Consider the following 19,469-nt stretch of genomic DNA (forward strand, 5'->3'; position numbering starts at 1 on the left):
GCCAGACCCAGGATGAAAAACAGAGCACTGGATCCTGGCTCCCTGCTGGTGTCCCATCTTGGGACATGGTGGGAGGACTGGGTAGCCAGGTTCATCCCAGTGCCCCATCCTGGGCTGGAATCAGAAGCACCGGAGAGCACTGCTTACCTGCTGGGGTCTCTCATTCCAGGCTGGAATTGGAAGCACTCGGGAGCACTGAGTCCTCCTGGTGCTGTGTCTCGGGATGAAGTGGAGAGCACTGGGGAGGACTGGGTGCTCTGGGGCCCCTTCCCAGTGCTACATGCCAGACCGGGAGCACTGGCGAGCCATGTCCCTCTCAGTACCCCACCCGGGGCGAGAATGAGGAACACTGAGAAGCAGTTGTTGCCTCCCAGCATCGCATCTCAGGCTGGTATGGGGAGCAGTGTCCCTCCTGCTACCCCATCCTGAATCAGAGCAGTTTGCTCTGGGGAGCAGTGTCCTTCCCAGTGCCCCATTCAGGGCCAGAGTGGGGAGCACTGGGGAGCAGTGTCCCTCCTGATACCCCATCCTGAATCAGAACAGGGAGCTCTGGGGAGCAGTGTCCTTCCCAGTGCCCCATTCAGGGCCAGAGTGGGGAGCACTGGGGAGCAGTGTCCCTCCTGCTACCCCATCCTGAATTGGAACAGGGAGCACTGGGGAGCAGTGTCCTTCCTAGTGCCCCATCCAGAGCCAGAATGGGGAGCACTGGGGAGCAGTGTCCCTCCTGCTACCCCATCCTGAACCAGAACAGGGAGCTCTGGGGAGCAGTGTCCTTCCTAGTGCCCCGTCCAGAGCCAGAGTGGGGAGCACTGGGGAGCAGTGTCCCTCCTGCTACCCCATCCTGAATTGGAACAGGGAGCACTGGGGAGCAGTGTCCTTCCTAGTGCCCCGTCCAGAGCCAGAGTGGGGAGCACTGGGGAGCAGTGTCCTTCCTAGTGCCCCGTCCAGAGCCAGAGTGGGGAGCTCTGGGGAGCAGTGTCCCTCCTGCTACCCCATCCTGAATCAGAACAGGGAGCTCTGGGGAGCCGTGTCCGCCCCAGTGCCCCGTCCCAGGACGGAGCAGGGAGTACCCGGTTGACTCTGTCGCCGCTGAGCGGTGCGGAGCGGTGCGGTGCGGTGGGAGTCCCCGGGGCGGTGCGGAGCGGGGCGGTGGGAGTCCCCGGGGCGGTGCGGAGCGGGGCGGAGCCGGGCGGTGCGGTGCGGAGCGGGGCGGTGGGAGCCGCCGGAGCGGGGCGGTGCGCGGAGGGGCGCGCAGGGAGCGGCGGGGGCGGCGCAGCAGGCGCGGAAGATGGCGGCGGGCAGGCGCGCCCCGCGCAGCGGGCTGCTGGAGCTGCGCGGCCCCGGCGGGCAGTGGCTCCGCGTCCTGCTCACCCTGGCCGAGGACGTGCTGGGGGTGAGCCCGGCCGATGGCCCCGGTCCCGGGGAGGCCCCCGCGGCGCAGCTGAACGGCGGCGAACCGGGCTCCGCCGTGCCCGAGGCGCTCGCCAACATCAGGCGCACCGTGCGGGTGGTGAAGCAGGACGTTGGGGGTCTCGGCATCAGCATCAAAGGTGAGGGGGAGCGGGAGAGGGCTTCCCGGGGCCGGGGAGAGCCAACCGGGCACCGGAACCTGTTGCTTCCCTTTCCAGCAGCTCGCTGGAAGAAGGGGGAGCGGGGCCGGGGCAGGGGCTGGGGTCGGCGCTGGGGTTGGGTTGGGGTCTTCACACCCCGTGCGCTGCCCTAGCAGGAGGGGCAAGGGGACACGTGGCAGTGGCGGGACCCGAGGGCGTCCTCAGCCCACGGACGGAGCGGCGCTTTGGGGCACAGCCGTGACCCGCCAGCCCCTGTCCGCCGTGCCCTCGCCAGACTGGGGGTCCTGGGCGTTTGGGAGCTGGAGGGGGCTCCCACCGCCCCCTTGCAGGCGGGGGCAGGCTGATGGCCGCTGATGGAGGCACGGGGTACCCGGTTACGCAAACGCTGCCCTTTCGCAGCCAGAGGCAGGGCACAGCCGGCGTGTCCTTGTCCCCGCCGTGCCTCCGTGCGGAGGAATGTCCCTTTCAGACTGTCAGCGAAGCGAAGGAAGCGATTAGAGCTCTCCAGGCGCTGTTAAACCAACACCTCAAGCTTGGAGATGCCTGCTCCGGGAGAGCTGGGCAGCGGGGAAGGCTCCCTGGTACCATCCCCGTTTGCCCTCCTGACTTTGCCCTCACTGGCTCGCCCGAGCCGCAGGCTGGAAAGTTGGTGGGGCAGGGGCAGCGCCTCAGCTGCCTTGGCTTTTCACGTGGCTCTGAGCGTGCTGGAAACTCCGTGAGAGGAGGATGGAGTGGGCAGCGAGCGGGCAGCAAGCGGGCAGGCGAAGGGCTGTCACGGTGCCCGGGCGAGGGCTGTGCGGGCTGGGCTGGCAGCGGGCTCAGCGGTGGCTCTCGCCTCCTGACGCGGCTCGGTCCAGCTCCCTCTCGACCTGGCAGGAGTTTGCCCTGTGGGTGTCTGAGTGCTGGGGCTAGATGGCCACGGTACCGCCGGTGGTGGTTGTGGGGTGCCCGAGCTTGCCAGCCCTTCTTTTTGGGAAGCATGAAGCCCCCTTGGTAATAACCCCTCGGCTGCCAAGTTATTGGGAGCTCTGTGGCTCTCTCAGGGAAGGAAAAGCATTACTTAGTTGAGTTACAACGTTGTTTCAGCAGTGACACGAGTGGAAAGTGTTTGTCACCTAAAATGGGTAGAAGAAGCTGTTTAGAGTGGTGGGGCAGCCCTGCTGATGCCCCTGCCACTGCCAGGGAGGGTATCACCCCTCCTCACTTGGGATGCCGATGCTTTTGGGTTAAGAAATGTGCCAGCCGTGTTTCACCCAGTGACACTTCACCACAAACTGGGCTGTGGGTGAGGTGGGACGTGGCGAGGTGCCAGCTGCTAAAGCTGCTGGGCTGGCCTTGCCCTAACTGGCAGGACAGTGGGAGCTGTGCAAGAGCCCAGCTGGCAGAGGCTCCCGGTCCTGGCAAGGCTTTTAATGCTGGCAGCCCGGGCAAAGAATTGCTGCTCTAAGGCCAGGCTGAGCAGCTCGGCGCAGCCCCCACCCCCACGGGGGGCCTCTGACAGCTGATAACCGGAGCCCTCGGAGAGGCCAGGCAGGCGGCTGAGCAAGGAAATGCCTGTGGCACTGTCAGGGAGCAGCCCTGGGGCTGGGCTGGGCTGAACATCTCCTTTTGGGATGAGAGATCATCTCCGGAGGCTCCTCAGGACAGGCTGTCCTAGGGCGTGGGGCACGTTGGTGGCTGCCAGTGCCTGGCTGCTGTGCCCTGGCTGGAGCTTGGCAGGAGCTGCTGTACCCCTGCTCCCTGGCACGGCGGCAGCAACGCTGCTGAGATCTCCCTGCAGGTTCAAAAGTTAACGTGCAAACTGATCTCCTCCAGCCGCCGGGAGGTTTGAATGGCATCCTTTTAGGCTGGAGAACAGGGAGCAGCAGGTCAAGAGGGCTGCGGTGCCAAGAGAAGCAAAGAACCAGATTGGTTCCCTTCTCCTTGGCTCTTTTGCCTCTCCAAAACCACTCAGCTGTCTTATCTGTTTAGATCAGGGAGTCCTTGGAGCAGGGATAGTCGCTCAGCATGCACAATGAATAGTGCAAATAAAGACCTGCTCTCCTGGCAGACGTGGTGGGGAGAGGGCCACCTTGGCTCCACCAGGGAGTCTGCCACCCTGCAGGGTGCTTTGGGAGCAATCCTAGAGTTGTAGAACGTTATGGACTGGAAGAGGCCTTTAAGGGACCTTTAAGGGTCAATCCTCTCCACCTGCTGTAAGACCTGATGGTATTTTGGCTGCTGTGGTCGTTAACAGACACACCGTGGGCATCTGAGGAGATGGGACGTGGCCAAGTGGTGGGAGAAGGGGCCAGCTGGCAGCCAAGCATCCCCCTCCCCACCCGCTCCTCCTTGTGCTCCCATAACCTCAACCTCCTCCTTTTCCCTTCTGTCCCAAGGTGGCAGGGAGAATAAAATGCCCATCTTGATCTCCAAGATATTCAAGGGGCTGGCAGCAGACCAGACCGAGGCGCTGTACGTGGGGGATGCCATCCTCGCCGTCAACGGCACCGACCTCTCCGAGGCGACCCACGACGAGGCCGTGCAGGCCCTGAAGAAGACGGGCAAGGAGGTGGTCTTGGAAGGTAGGAGGCTGAGGATGCTGCTGCTGCTGCTGCTGCTGCGAGGAGCTGCTCCCTGTTCTTCCCAGCGACGTCCTGGGAGCGCAGGGACGGCACATCCACTGCCTGCTGATTTGCATACTCTTTCAAATGGAAAACAAGAGCTGCAGACTGGTTGAGCTGCTCCCCTGAAGAGCTGGAGGTAGCTGCTGGGATCTCCCTGTCTCCCTCCGGAGAGGGAGAGACGTGTGTGTGCCACTGCGCGATGCCCAGCGGCTCTGTCTCGCTGCGGGAAGGCAGCAGTGGGAGGTGTGGGGTGAGATGATGGCACTGTGATGCCCAGCAGCTATGTCTCACTGTGGGCAGGCAGCAGTGGGAGGTGTGGGGTGAGATGATGGCACTGTGTGATGCCCAGCAGCTATGTCTCACTGTGGGCAGGCAGCAGTGGGAGGTGTGGGGTGAGTCGATGGCACTGCATGGTGCCCAGCAGCTATGTCTCACTGTGGGCAGGCAGCAGTGGGAGGTGTGGGGTGAGATGATGGCACTGTGAGATACCCAGCGGCTCTGTCTCGCTGGTGGCAGGCAGCAGTGGGAGGTGTGGGGTGAGATGATGCCACTGCATGGTGCCCAGCAGCTATGTCTCACTGTGGGCAGGCAGCAGTGGGAGGTGTGGGGCCAGTTGATGGCACTGCATGATGCCCAGCGGCTCTGTCTCACTGTGGGCAGGCAGCAGTGTGGGGCCATTTGATGGGGTTTGTGACTTTTGTGCCACCCTGAGGGCTGCAGTTCCTGGGGCAGTGGAAAACACTTCCTGCTCTCCCTGTGATTTGCTTTCCACCCCATGCCCTTGGCTGGTGTGGCTCTGCAGAGTCGTGCCAGCAGAAGCGGGTACTACTTGGGCACCTTGCTGAGCACATTTTGGTTTGCTGGAGTGGATGTGGGGCAGGCTGCTGGGTGCAGTGAAGCCTCCCTATGGGATCCCCAGCAGCTGAACCCTAACTGCAGCCCCCACAGATCTGGCAGCTGAGCTTGCAGACATTTGAGAGATGCAACCTTCAGCATCCTCAGGGAGATTGGAGCTGATCCCTTGGGAATCAGTTCTGGTGATAAGAAGGACATCAGACTGGTGGAGTGCGTTCAGAGGAGGCCACAGATATGATTAGAGGGCTGGAGAACCTCCCCTATGGGGACAGGCTGGGAGAGTTGGGTTTGTTACAAGAGAAGGCTGCAGGGAGACCTTAGAGCAGCCTTCCAGTACCTGAAGGGGCTAGAGGAGAGCTGGGGAGGGACTTTGGACAAGGGCTGGGAGTGCCAGGACGAGGGACAATGGCTCTGAGCTGGGAGAGGGGAGACTGAGACTGCAGAAGAAATTCTTGAGAGTGAAGCTGGGGAGACACTGGCACAGGTTGCCCAGGGAGGTTGTGGATGTCCCCTTCCTGGAGGTGTTGAAGGCCAGGCTGGATGAAGCCTTGAACGACCTGGGCTGGTGGGAGGTGACCCTGCCCATGCCAGAGGGCGTTTGAACTAGATGATCTTAAGGTCCTTTCAACCCAAACCATTCTAGGATTCTATGAACCTGTGTATGGACTCCTTGGTACCTGCTGGCTGGCAGCTGGTGTCTGCCATACCTGCAGGGTCTGGCACGCTGCAGGAGCCCCCTGGACCCTGCCTAGGGAGCGGGTGAGGGCTGGTGTCCTGGGACCGTGGGAGCCCCGAGGGAGAGACCCCATTCTGCTGGTACCTTCCATGCCACATCTGTCCATGCTTGCCCACCCATGGGCACTCAGAATTTGCCCCTCAGGGTCGGACCCTTTCTCTCCTCTCGCTGCTAAGTAGCCCCTGGGGTCACCCTGCCTGACCGAGAGGTCTTGGCACCAGAGACCCTTCCTGGTGCAGCTGTGGGGCTGCGTATCCCAGAGGGAGCTTTGATGCGGGGGCAGCGATCTGGCTCCGCCCGGACAAAGCAGCTGTGTGTCTTCTGCTGCCAGCAGCCGCCGTGGCTCCTGCTGGCCTGCGCCTTCCCCGCGTCGTCTCAGCTCCAGATTCTCCTTTTTAGCTTGGCTCAGCCCTTTCTGCTGTGGGTTCCTCCTCTCCTGGGAGCCGCAGGACCGCGGTTCAGCTGGAGGAATGTGCTGCCCTGCGCAGCTGCTGGGAGCAGATAGCATTGTTGGTGGGGTGGGTTTTGTTTTATGGACCAGAGAGAAGTACAAGAGCCTCTTTCTCTGGGAGGCTGTGAAGTTCCTCCCCGTAGCTGTTGTTCTTGGACCACCTCCTCTCTGTTATTTTCTTTTCATCCTTTACTTTGGCATGAGCTTCCTTTCTGCTAGAGGTCCTGCGGGAGCTGGAGATGAGCTGCCCTTTCTGTAGAGAACAGCTTCTCTCCTTGGACCACTTCCTCCCTCCTCCTTTTTCACCCTCCTCTATCCTCCTCCTCTTTCCTCCTCCTCCTCTTTCCTCCTCCTCCTCTTTCCTCCTCCTCCTCTTTCCTCCTCCTCCTCTTTCCTCCTCCTCCTCTTTCCTCCTCCTCCTCTTTCCTCCTCCTCCTCTTTCCTCCTCCTCCTCTTTCCTCCTCCTCCTCTTTCCTCCTCCTCCTCCTCCTCTTTCCTCCTCCTCCTCCTCCTCTTTCCTCCTCCTCATCCTCCTCTTTCCTCCTTCTCCTTCCTCTTCCCCCTGGAGAGCCAGGTGCTGCCAGGTTGCCCTCCTGAGAGGCAGCTGCAGGCTGTAGCTCAAAAATATGACCTGTGAATGATGACTCCCAACAAGTACCCTTGGCCAGAGAGCTGGGCTGGGCTTGCTCCCACCAGGACACTCCAGAAGCTTTGGGATCAGCCTGTAGCTGGTGCAGCTCAGGGATGCTGCAGGCAACAGCTGGAGCAGAGCGGGGATCTCTGCTGCTCATACAGTCATGGACATGGGGTATAGAGATGGTGCCATCTCCAGCTCCTCCCTGTGTTGGGTTTGCTGGCATGGTACAGCCCTGGTGGTGGCCCTGTCTCGGGGTGGGATGTCCCCTGCCTTCTGTCTGACACTCTGGTGCTGGCTAGCCAAGTGCCCTGTCCAGGGGAGAGGTGGCAGGGCTGAGGAACCAGAGGGTGGCCTTGAGGTGCCCAAAGCATGTTAAAGGGGAGGCTTCCCTGCCTCTTTCTCTGGCTTGGGCTTTCTCCAGAGCTTTGAGAGAAGGACTTTAACACCTTTAACCTGATCTAGTTAAAGATGTCCCTCCTCACTGCAGGGGTGGGAGGCTTGAACAAGAAGACCCTCGAGGCTCCCTTCCAGCCTTATGCATTCTGTGATCCTATAACTGAGCTGCTTTCTGGTCCCTGTGTGCTGTCACCTGTGACTCTGCCTTGCCTTAGGGTTGCTCTGTACCACAACTGAGAAGTCTGGCACAGGAATTTGACGGCTGTTGGCTGCCTTGCTCCTCCTGGCTGTGTTAATTCCTGGCTTTAGGAGTTTTGAGGGCAGCTTGCAAAGCAGTGTCACAGCAGGTAACAGGCAGGGGAGAGCTTGCACCTCCTGACGGGGCAGTGGGCTGGGGCCAGACTCTCCAGGGATGCATTTTAATGTGAGGCTCAGCAGTGGCTTCCCTGTGCCAGATCTCAGCCTGGCTCTGCCTCCTGGGTGTGAGGACATGCAGATACCTCTCAGCGTGTCCTGCCAAGATTTTTTTGTGCTCCTCCCTTGGTATGTGCAGGAGGAGTTTGCCTGTATTTATATTACATTGTTATTTTGGGGAGGGCTGCTCTGCCTTACCTTATTCTTCCTTGTTTTTCTTTCTGCACTGCTTGGTATCCAGAGACCTCCATGGCAGGGGAGAGCCTGTTAAACATCCTTCCAGCTGTTCTGGGAAGGACTTTGGTGCCAGGAGTGGTTTTCCCAGAGAGGCCCCTGTACTGTACTGGCATGGGGAGAGAATTGGGAGCAGTAGGGAGGAGGAGCTGAGGCAGCCACGAGCATCTCACCTCCTTGGCAGCCTGGGGCTCGTTGGCCGCAGAGCAGCTCCTGGGTTGTGTTTGCAGCTCTTCAGGGCTCACTCAGCCAAGTAATAGCTTGGAGGGCTGAAACTGAGGAATGCTGAGGGGCACTGGGTGCTGGGGGTGCCTGTCTGTGGTGGGCTGGTTGCCCTAGCCACGGGAAGGCCAAGCAGCCACAGAGGGTGGGGATGGGCACGGTGGGAAACCACAGAATTTCTTAGGTTGGAAAAGACCTTCAGGTTGCTCCAGTCCAATCAGTAGTTTCACACTGACAAGTCCTTGACTCAACCAAATCCCTCAGCACAACATCTCAGCACTGTGAATGGCTATGGTTGTGGAATAGCCACAACATTTAGGTGCCCCTGGGGTAAATAATACACAGGGCAGAGTGGAAAGGGGGTGCTGAGTGGAGGTGGGCAGTGGTAGTCTAGAACTACCTGAAGGGACCTTGTGGAGAGGCTGCTGCTGGGCTCTTCTCACAGGTAGCTGGAGACAGAACAAGGGGGAATGGCCTCAAGCTGAGGCTGGGGAGGTTTAGCTTGGGCATTAGGAAAAAGTGTTTCATGGAGAGAGTGGTCAGGGACAGGAATGAGCTGCCCAGGGAGGTGGTGAAGTCACCCAGCCTGGCTGTGTTTAAGGGTGGTTTGGATGTGGTGCTTGGGGCTGTGGTTTAAGGTGAAGCTTGTAGAGTAGGGTTCTAGGTTGGCTTTGGTGATCCTGAGGGGCTTTGCCAACCTGGCTGCTTCTGTGATTCCATGGTAGCTGGGGTCTGTGTGCTTGCCCCACTGCTTCAGGGCTCAGAGGGCCTTCAGGACAGAAAGCCTTGAGGTGGCCTCCAGGGCACGAGCAGCCAGACCTTGCCCTCAGTGATGCTCTTTGTACTTTGCTGCTTCAGGTGTGGTAACAAACACATATGGAGCCTTTGGGCCTGCCCTGGAGGTGATGCAGAGAGGTGGTGAGGGGACCACATCCTCACAGCTCTTCCACACCTCCCTATCCTGAAGCTTTGCTTTCCCTGAGGAGTTTTCTGGGCATGATTCTCCTCCATGGAAGCAGGGAGAGCTGTCCCCTGATCTCCCTGGTGGCCCCTAGGTCACCACTGGCCATACTGCACAGGGGGCTGTTTAATAAAGAGCTAGGGCATGGCATGTGGCACTGAGTGCTGGGACAGGACTCTGGGGCAAGAGGGGCAGTGATGGCACCTCCACCCTACAGCATCCCATGGCATCTTCCTCCCTGGGGTGGAAGGGCTTGAGCTGAGGCAGCTGGGACCAGCAGCTGCTGCATCGTTTGTGCTGGCATGCCAGGGGCATGCCAGGGTGAGATGCTGGATGGGGGTGGTTGTTGGCAGTCTCTCTGCTGGGTGTTTTGGAAGCACATCACAACATCAGCTAGAAGTTCACAGCTTGTTTCAGTGGCTCTTTGGGATGTGTGATTGCTGACACCCCCCCCTGGTTTAAGGTGTGCTTTTTGCACCACTAGTCCTGACCCAGGCAGGAACCACCTTAGGATCAGCACTGGATCTCCAGGACCTATCTGGAAGCTTCTCTGATCTGCTGACCAGCACTCTTTTTCTGTCTTGCTGTGCAGATGCTGCTGGTAAGGGAAGCAGCAGGACTTATCCTGACCTCCAGGCTGAAGCAGAGCATGCCAGCACCAAGCTGGTGGCCCAAGTACTGAGTGGGTGCTCTTGGGCCTGCTGCTGGGTGCCTGTGTGGCTGTTTGCCTGGCTGGAGAATGGTTTCGTGGCTCCTCAGCAAAGCTCTCAGCAGATTGGCATTGGGTGGTCCTGAGCCATGGGCATGTGTGTGGGCAGGTTGTAGTGACTTGGGGTCAAAGGTTCAGGAGTGTTTGGCTCAGGCTTGTTCCCCATCCTTAGGGGAGGATGAGCTGGTGGAGGGTGAGGGTCTGGTCCCCAGGAGGTAAACCCAAGGGATTTGGATGCTTTTGGCTGTTTCTGGCATGCTGAGGAGAAAAGAAACCAACTGTAACACACAGATGTGAGCAGGGCAGACCTGGAGCCTTTGGTCCAACATGTCCCTGCTGCCCTGCAGGGTTCAGGGGACATGCCATGCTCTGGCCATGCTGCAAGCTGTGCTGTGACCCCCCCTGCAGAGATTGGCCACCGGCAGCTGCTCACACGTGGCCTCCCCAGAGATTTCTGCTCTTCTCCCAGAACCTGAGAGGTGTTGCTCAGTGTGAAGCCTGGAGCAGTTCGAGGTCCTCTCTGACCCTTTTCCTCCACCCTGGAGAGGGTCAGTGGGACAAGCTGCCTCCCCAGGGAGCAGGGAGGCCTCATGGCTTTGAGAGCTGAGTGGATTAGCAGGAATCAAGAGGGCTGTTTGCTGGCTGAATGTGGCTTGAAGCCAGCAGCTGTGTATCTGATGAGTGATTTTTGCAGGGTTCTGGCCCAGCACTGGAGGGTTAACTTGAAAAAAAACCCCAGTGAAACTCAGGAGTTGCAGTTGAGAGATGGTGAGTAGCATGGTCTGAGTTAGTTGCTTGGGTGAGATGGAGGCAAAGTGCTGTGCAGCACTACAGGTGCAGCTTGAGCTGCTGGATAGCTGTGCTGCAGAGAAAGGGCCTGGGAGAGCTGGTGGGCAAGTTCAGTGTGAGCAAGCAGTGGCCAAAAGGCCAGCAGTGTCCTGGCAAGCATTAAGAAGAGTGTGGCCAGGAAGTTCTCCTCCTCTACTCTGTCCTGGTGAGGCTGCATCTGGAGTCCTGGATCCAGTCCTGGGCTCGATTCTGCAGTTCAGAAGAACTACTAATGGAGGGCCACAAGGATGCTGAGGGGCCTGGAGCAGCATTGTGAGGAGCAAAGGCTGAGAGCCCTGGGGCTGTTGAGCCTGGAGAAGAGCAGCCTGAGAGGGGATCTGATCAATGCTCAGCAAGAGCTAAAGGGTGAGGGGCAAGAAGATGGGGCCAGACCCTTCTTGGTGGTACCCAGTGACAGGACAAGGGGCAATGAGCACAAACTGGAACTCAGGAGGTTCCATCTGAACAGGAGAAACTTCTTTGATGTGACTGTGTTGGAGCCTTGGAGCAGGCTGCCCAGAGAGGTTGTGAAGTCTCCTCTGGAGAGATTCCAATGCCACCTGGGCCTTTTGATCCAGGGCAAGCTGCCGTGGGTGCCCCTGCAACGAGTTGGACTGGATGATCTCCAGAGCTGGAGTTGGAAAGGACCAACCCCCACCGTGCTGGGGTTCTGGGTCATGAATGAATCCATCCAATACCAGGTGAATCCCTGCAGTGAAGGGCCTGGCAGAAGTGAATCTCCAGAGCTCCTTTCCAACCCCCACCGTGCTGGGGTTCTGGGTCATGAATGAATCCATCCAATACCAGGTGAATCCCTGCAGTGAAGGGCCTGGCAGAAGTGAATCTCCAGAGCTCCTTTCCAACCCTCACCATGCTGGGGTTCTGGGTCATGAATGAATCCATCCAATACCAGGTGAATCCCTGCAGTGAAGGGCCTGGCAGAAGTGAATCCATTATAAATCCCACGCTGGGGTCACCAGAGGAGACAGCAGCTCCCAAGGGATGGTGCCCCAGCCCTGGTGCGCAGTGCCCTGGGGAACACCACAGCCTCCAACGCATCCCAGCTCCTGTGCCAACTTGGGACCCCACCAGTGGGAACCCATCAGTGCTTTGTGACCAGCCTTAAATCCTCCTTGAAGCCAGGAGGCACACTCTGGCACTTTGCTGTGCCCCATTGCGGCTCCGTCAGGATGTGACCCTGCTGATGCCAGCGACATCCCCCACATGCCCAGGGAGCCAGGGGCTGGCACAGGGCATGCTGCTCAGGTTTCAGTGGCTGGGTGATACCTTTCTGGGCTCCAGTGAGGTCCCAGGCAGCAGCAGCAGCAGGGTGGCAGATGCCTGCTGCCAAGCTGAGTGACTCGGGGTGCAGCCCAGCGCGGCTCGGATGCCGCTGGGAGCGTGGCTGCTATTTATAAGGTGCAGGGCAGGAGGCTGGTGGCCCCATGCTGCCTCCTCGGCTCCAGGGCCACCACGGGCTGCCATTTATAGCTTGGGATGGGATTTGGGGATGGAGAGGTTTTGGGGGGCTTGCTGGGACAGGAGCGAAGGGAAGATGGAGGTGGTGGGGCAGGGAGAGGGTGGGGGTGGTAGGCTCTGCGTGCAGGCTCTCTCGTGGTTGGGAAAGGGCTTCTGGCACAAGAGCAGGCTGCTGTGGCTTTGTTGCAGGGCTGGAGCTGCTCCACCAAGCAGCTATCTGCAAGAGCTGGCTGCAGAGCCAAGCTCATGCACCCCCTTTTGCACCCCACAAGGCTGGCTTGTAGCTTGAGTGAGCCCAGTGGGGACGTGTGTCTGTACCGTGGTGTCTTCCCCAAGGGCCACCGAAGGGATCCCCTTCCCGGGAGCCAGCAGCCGGTCCCATGCTGCATCCCCGTGCCTGGCATCCCCCCGCCCTGCTCAGCCAAAGCTTTTTGGCCGTTGAAGCTGACCTAATTTTCATGATTGTAGCTGTGGGGCCCCATCAACCCGCGGTGACTTTCATCTCCCCCTTCCTCTAAACCTCAGGAGCCAGCTCTGAGGACTCTGGCTCCAGATCCAGACTTGCTGGGGACTGGAAGCTGAGCTCGTCCCTGGTTTCTAACTGGTGGGGCAGGGCGATGCGAGCTGTGAGCACGCAGCTGGAGGCTGTTCCTGGGGCCGAGCCGTGCTACGAGAGCTGCTCTCCCACTTGGCAGTGGGACTGGCTGTCCCAGCACGGCTTGGACGCTGTAATTTTGGCCTGGGACTCCTGCCCACTGCCCACCCCTGCCTCCACGTGCTGCCCTTTGGGCCGGATCAGATGTGGATCTGAGTTAAAGGAAGGAGAGGAAGGGGGGAAAGGCCATTTTTGGCCCTCCTGGGAGGCACCCTGAGCTGGGATGTTGGAGTATGGGTGTCCTTCCCTTCCAGAGAGGTCCTGGTGATCCAGTGCCAGCCCTAAGGAGATGCTAAGCCCACCTAGGTGTCGATATTACCCTCTGATATGGCAGTGCCCACTAGTGCCATCCACTCCTCACCCACAGGGGTGCAAGTCAGAGGACTTGCACCTGGGGACTTGATCAGATGTGGATCTGGGTCAAAGGAAAGGGAAAAGGCCATTTTTAGCCCACCTGGGAGGCACCTTGAGCTGGGCTGTTGAAGCATGGGAGCCCTTCCTTTCCAGAGAGCCCACTAGTGCCATCCACACCCCACACCCACAGGGGTGCCAGTCAGAGCAGCTGCAGCACCCATGGGTGACAGCTCTGGGGGGGGGGGGGGTGATGGAGGAAGCACCTGGTCTGGTTCTGACGGGGCAGGCGGGTGCTGGAGGGCAGGATGCACCCACCCTGGGCTGTGCCATGCCCTCAGCCGGGTGCTGCCTGCCTTCCAGTGAAGTACATGAAGGAGATCTCTCCCTACTTCAAGAACTCCTCCACGGGCGCCACGGTCAGCTGGGACCCCTCGCCCACCGCCCTGCAGAAGCGGTCGTCCCCTCTGCTGCCTCCTCGGGAGCTGCGGGAGGGCAAGACCCTGCCCCTGAAGATGTGCTACGTGTCCCGCAAGTGCCTCCCCACCGACCCGGAGCACAGGTCAGGGCACGCCGTGCCGGGGCGGGGAGGAGGGGGGAGGGGGGCGATGCCTCTGCGGTGCCAAGGGGGTGCCGTCGGGGACCCAGCGGGGCCGTGTCGCTGCAGGTACCTGGAGGTGTGCTCGGCGGACGGGCGCCTTGCCCTCTTCCTGCGGGCGAAGGACGAGGCGACGGCGCAGTCCTGGCTCGCTGCCATCCAGGCCAACGCGGGCGCGCTGCTGCCGCGGGTGAAGGAGGAGCTGCGAGCGCAGCTGGCAGGTGCCAGCGGGGTGGCTGGCAGGGACGTCAAGCACGTGGGCTGGCTGACCGAGCAGGTACACCTCGACCCCCCAGCACCCCGTGGCACCGTGCTCTTGGTGGCCCTGACCCCCATCCCCTTGCAGCTCCCTAGTGCTGGCACCAGGAACCTCTTGGCCGTGCTGACCGAGAAGGAGCTGCTGCTGTACGGCAGCCTGCCGCAGCACCGTGACGCCCTGGGCAAGCCCACGCACAACTACCCCCTCATTGCCACCAGGTAGGGGACGCTGAACTCAGCTGCCCTGCATGAGAGGTGGTGCGGTGGCCGTGGCAGGGGTTGGGAGGTCAGGGAAGAGCTCCAGGGATGGTGACAGAGCCTGAAGGTGGTGACACGAGTGACTGGGGGTGGGGACAGGGGTGGGGACCAGAGCAAGACACCAAGGGTGTTGATGGGGACCCAGGTTGGTAACAGTGCCAAAGGGTGGTGGCAGGGACTTGAGATGGCAGTGTCCAAGTGTGGTGGCAGGGGCAGGGGTTCAGGGTTAGCAGCCCAGCATAGTGACAGTGACTGGGGATGCCGATGGGAGCTGGAGATAAGGGCAAGCTGATAGCAAGACTCCCAGTGGCGGCAGAGGCTTTTGAGATAGTGGTGGAGTCCAGAGGTGATGGCAGAGCAGGGTGGTGGCATGGATAGGCATCGTGGTAGAGCCCCAGGTGTCGTGGCAGTGTCTGAGACGGATGGCAGGGGCTGGGGATCAGGGCAGAGCCCCAGGGAGGGTGGCAGTGACTGGGGTGATGGCAGGGGCTGGGGATCAGGGCAGAGCCCCATGGAAGATGGCAGTGACTGGGGTGATGGCAGGGGCTGGGGATCAGGGCAGAGCCCCATGGAGGATGGCAGTGACTGGGGTGATGGCAGGGGCTGGGGATCAGGGCAGAGCCCCATGGAGGATGGCAGTGGCTGGGGTGATGGCAGGGGCTGGGGATCAGGGCAGAGCCCCATGGAGGGTGGCAGTGACTGGGGTGATGGCAGGGGCTGGGGATCAGGGCAGAGCCCCAGGGAGTCTGGCAGAGGCTTTGGAGATGATGGCAGAGCCCCAGGTCGGTGCCAGCGTCCCGGGACAGTGCCAGTCCTGGGTAGCTCCATGCGGGAGCACATCCGCGGGGCTGCAGCGCCCTCTGGCGGCCTCATCGCGCAGCCTCAGGAGCGGAGCGCGGCAGGCTGGGGTGCGGAGCGGGTGCGGGGAGCGGAGCGGTGCTGAGCGGTGCTGACGGCGGTGCGGTGCCGCAGGCTGGTGCACTCGGGGCCGGCCAAGGGCTCGGCGCTGTACGAGGCGGAGCTGTCGTTCGCGCTGCGCAGCGGCAGCCGGCTGGGCGTGCAGAGCCACCTCTTCAGCCTGGAGAGCCCCCGCGACCTGGCGCTGTGGACGCGGCTGCTGGTGGACGGAACCCACGGAGCTGCCGAGCTGGTCCAGGAGGTCTCGGCAGGTCAGCGGGGTTCTAGAGTGGAAGGGGGTGATGGAGCAGGGGGCCACCGCCTCACCGCTGTCCCCTGCCTCGCCCGCAGCTTGCACGTGGAAGGGGCAGGAGTGCACCCTGTCCATCCACATCGACAAGGGCTTCACCATCTCCACCACCGAGCCCGGGCTCAGCAAGACCATCCTGCTCCAGCAGCCCTTTGAGAAGCTCCAGATGTCCTCTGATGATGGCACCAAGATGCTCTACCTGGACTTTGGTGGCCCAGAGGGAGAGATTGTGAGTTGGTTTTATCCTCACCTCACCCCACCCCACACCCTGCACTCCCACCGGCGCCGGGGGGGAGAGAGTGAGCAGAGCACCCACCCTGTGCACAGCACCCGTCCCACACGGCATGAAGGGGTGAAGCATGACCTGTCCATCCGCCCCTGGCTGCACACAGCCCCCGCAGCATGCAGCTCTTCCCAGGGCCCCACAGTAAGGCTGTGGTGGCGCCTGGGGGACTGTGGGTGGTCTCTGCCCTGTCTGCTCCAGGCACAGCCTCCCCCTTGCAAACATCCCTCCGTTCCTTTCTTGCAGCAATTGGACCTTCACTCTTGCCCCAAAACCATCGTCTTCATCATCCACTCCTTCCTCTCGGCCAAGGTGACCCGGCTGGGGCTGCTGGCATGAAGAAGGAGTGGAGCATCGTGGGCAGAGCAGCCCCAGCCCCACCGATCTATGCACCTCCCTCCAGGCCATCCCAGCCGCAAGCCATCCCGTGGAGCCCGCGGCCCGTGGCTGGGGTCACGCCACTCCCACCAAGGAAAAGCACCATCCAGCTGGGAAAAACCATTTCAGGGCGACAACAGGGTGAAACCCCTCGTGGATGGCAGCGCCAGGACTCCTCTGGTTCCTCCTTCCCCTCCTTCCTCCAGCGGGATGCTCGGCGGCGGCTGGAGAAGCCCGGCGGGAGCCCGCGGCGGGCAACCCCGCGGCTGTCACCCCAGTGCCTTCTGAGATGCTATTTTCTCTACAAGTAACCCATTTCTAGCTACGTTTTGTATTTATATCGCCCAGCTCAACGTGCTGGCCCTGGCAGCTCTCCCCCACCCGCCTCGGACACCCTCAGGGAAGTCCTGCAGCACAAGGATGTGTTTGTTTGTCTCCCTCCCCCCCCAAACAGACGGCTCAAGGGGCTGGAGAGCCAAGGCAGCTCCGCGGTGCTCCCGAGGTGGGAGCTGCAGATCAGCTTCGTTTGCCAAATCCTTCCAGCCTGTGCTGACTCGTGGGAACCACCGTTCTGGGTCGGAGCTGGACAGTTTGCTTCGTCTGGCTGACTCCTTGGTTGAGGGGTAGGGGGGTCAGGTGGCTGCTGGGCAACAACTTCTATGAAACAAAAGATTTCTGCATGAAAACACTTCATTTTTTTGGAGGGGGGAGGTGGTGTTGAATAAACATTGCAGAGCACAACTGACAGGAGCCAAGCTCTGTCTCCTGGTTCCTCTTGGAGAAGCAGAAAATCTCTTTGTGGGTGATAACCTGGGCAGTGCCTTGGTGTGTTTTCTTGTTGGGAAGAAGGAAGGGCTTTTCCTTGGAGGCTGTGGGATGTTGCTGTGACCTGGTGGAGTTGGTCTGAGAGTGCTGAGGACCCTGGGATGGGTCTCAGGTGATGTGCCCAGTGGTGTGCTGGACATGGCAGAGAGGGACATGGTGATGCCTGCGATACCCAACATGAAGTGCCAAAGCTCTGTGTGGACACTGTTGCCTGAGGAGTCTCCAGGAGCTTGGTGAGAGCTGTTGGCCACCCAGTGGTCCCCCCATGGCCTCGGGGAAGGTGCTGTGCTGGGGCTAGGGGCTGTTGGTGTGGTTTATTGAGAGGTATCACAGCATCACAGGATAGTAGGGGTTGGAAGGGACTCATGGAGATCGAGCCCAACCCCCCTGCCACAGCAGGATCATAAAGTCTAGCTCAGGGCACAGAGGGACACATCCAGACAGGCCTGGAAAGGCTTCACAGAAGGAGACTCCACAACCTCTCTGGGCAGCCTGTGCCAGTGCTCTGGGACCCTTCCACTCAAGAAGTTCCCCCTTGTGTTGAGCTGCAACCTCCTGTGCTGCAGCTTCCACCCATTGCTGCTTGTCCTATCCCAGGGAGCAGTGAGCAGAGCCTGTCCCCCCCTCCTGACCCCCAGCCCTCAGGTGTTTATAGACATTTATTAGATCTCCTCTCAGGCTTCTCTTCCCCAGACTAAGCAGTCTCAGTCTTCAAGGGAAATTATGCCATGGCAGTTTTGTAGTGACTTCAGCTGGGGCTAACTTGGATTTCTTTTCTTCTGTGGCAGGACAAGGGGCAATGGACACAAACTGGAACCCAGGAGGTTCCACTTCAACATGAGGAGGAACTTCTTTACTCTGAGGGTGCTGGAGCCCTGAAGCAGGTTGCCCAGAGAGGTTGTGGAGTCTTCTTTAGGGCAGTGATGCTGATGAGGGGCCTGGAGCTGTGAGGAGAGGCTGAGGGAGCTGGGGGGGTGCAGCCTGCAGCAGAGGAGGCTCAGGGCAGAGCTCACTGCTGTCTGCAGCTGCCTGCAGGGAGGCTGTAGCCAGGTGGGGTTGGGCTCTGCTGCCAGGCAGCCAGCAGCAGAAGAAGGGGACACAGCCTGAAGCTGTGCCAGGGCAGGTCTAGGCTGGATGTGAGGAGGAAGTTGCTGGCAGAGAGAGTGATTGGCATTGGAATGGGCTGCCCAGGGAGGTGGTGGAGTGGCTGTGGCAGGAGGTGTTGAAGCCAAGCCTGGCTGGGGCACTTAGTGCCATGGTCTGGTTGGTTGGGCAGGGCTGGGTGCTAGGTTGTGCTGGCTGAGCTTGGAGCTCTCTTCCAACCTGGCTTGATTCTAGGATTCTCTGGAGAGATTCCAATCCCACCTAGACCTTGTGATCCTGGGCCAGCTGCTGTGGCTGACCCAGCTTTAGCAGTGGGTCTGGGCTGGGTAACCTCCAGAGGTCCCTTCTAACCCTTCCCATTCTGTAACTCTGATTCCATGAGCAGCTCCCAGTGCTGGGTGACATCAGTAAGGAGTGATGAGTGCCTGGCACTGCACCATGCTGCTCCCTAAGGAGCAGTAGCAGCTCCTCATGGGTTTATTTTGCCAGGCACTTTTATGGCTGAAGGACTAATATTTTTGAAAGGAGCTTTAAAGTAAGTGTCATGAGCCTGACTTACAGAGCTGGGGTGATGGCAGTGGGCTCAGATGAAAGCAGATTTCCTCAGCTGAGTCACTTTGAGGCAACTCACAGTATTTGACACATTGGACACTGTGACTGAGCCAGCCTGGGGAAAGGGAACTGTAAATGTGCTGGGAGCATTGGGGAATGAATGGCAAATGGGAAAGGAGAAGGAAAAAAGGAATTTTGCTCTGTGAGGAGCATTTGGGATGGTGGTTGCCAGGGCAGAGGCAAACTGGGGGTGGAAATGGAGGCACAGAGACTTTGGCAGCCAAACCAACAGACACAACTTGAAGAGAAGCTCCCCATGAACCTGAGGAGGAGCAACTTCTTTAAGGATGATGGAGCATTGGAGCAGGCTGCCTAGAGAGGTCTCCATCTCTGGAGACATTCCAAACCTGCCTGGGCATGTTCCTGTGTGACCTCCTCTAGGTGAACCTTCCTTGGCAGGGAGTTTGGACTGGATGATCTCCAGAGATCCCTTCCAACCCTGACCATTCTGTGATACTCCGAAACCACTGCTGCCAGCCTGAGCTGAGTGTGGAGAGGAGTTGGGGGTGGCAGTGTGTGTGGCACAGCTTGGCTCTTGTGCTGTCCCTTGCCCTTTGGGAGCAGGCTTGGCCAGGCCATGGCAAGGTGAGGCCACAGGGAGGTGAGGCTATGGTGAGGTGAGGCCATGGCAAGCTGAGCTGTGCTTCCTCCGTGCTGTCAGCATCCCTGGATGCAGCATCACAAGCAGGAGCTTTCCCCAGAAGTGGCTTTTCCGTGGTGTGAAGCCTGGAAAGCAGCCCTGAATGAAGGAGCTGGAGAGGGAAGAGAGAGATGCTGTGAGAAGAGTGATTAGGTTGTTCCCAGCTGTTTGCTCAGCCACGGCAGCAAACTGTTTCCCTCC

At 60.0% G+C, this 19,469-nt stretch overlaps 1 protein-coding gene across 1 annotated transcript; it reads left to right on the forward strand.

Moving 5' to 3' along the window:
* Positions 1-1,251: 1,251 nt before the first annotated feature.
* On the forward strand, positions 1,252-16,832 carry SNTA1 (syntrophin alpha 1). The gene is made up of 8 exons (XM_064167626.1): positions 1,252-1,550; positions 3,950-4,135; positions 13,469-13,667; positions 13,773-13,980; positions 14,050-14,180; positions 15,192-15,388; positions 15,468-15,655; positions 15,956-16,832. Exons 1-8 carry the CDS (start codon positions 1,289-1,291, stop codon positions 16,046-16,048), a joined length of 1,464 nt encoding a protein of 487 aa, XP_064023696.1. The 5' UTR covers positions 1,252-1,288; the 3' UTR covers positions 16,049-16,832.
* Positions 16,833-19,469: the final 2,637 nt, after the last annotated feature.

Source organism: Pogoniulus pusillus, chromosome 29 (genome assembly GCF_015220805.1).
Source record: "Pogoniulus pusillus isolate bPogPus1 chromosome 29, bPogPus1.pri, whole genome shotgun sequence".
NCBI lineage: Eukaryota > Metazoa > Chordata > Aves > Piciformes > Lybiidae > Pogoniulus > Pogoniulus pusillus.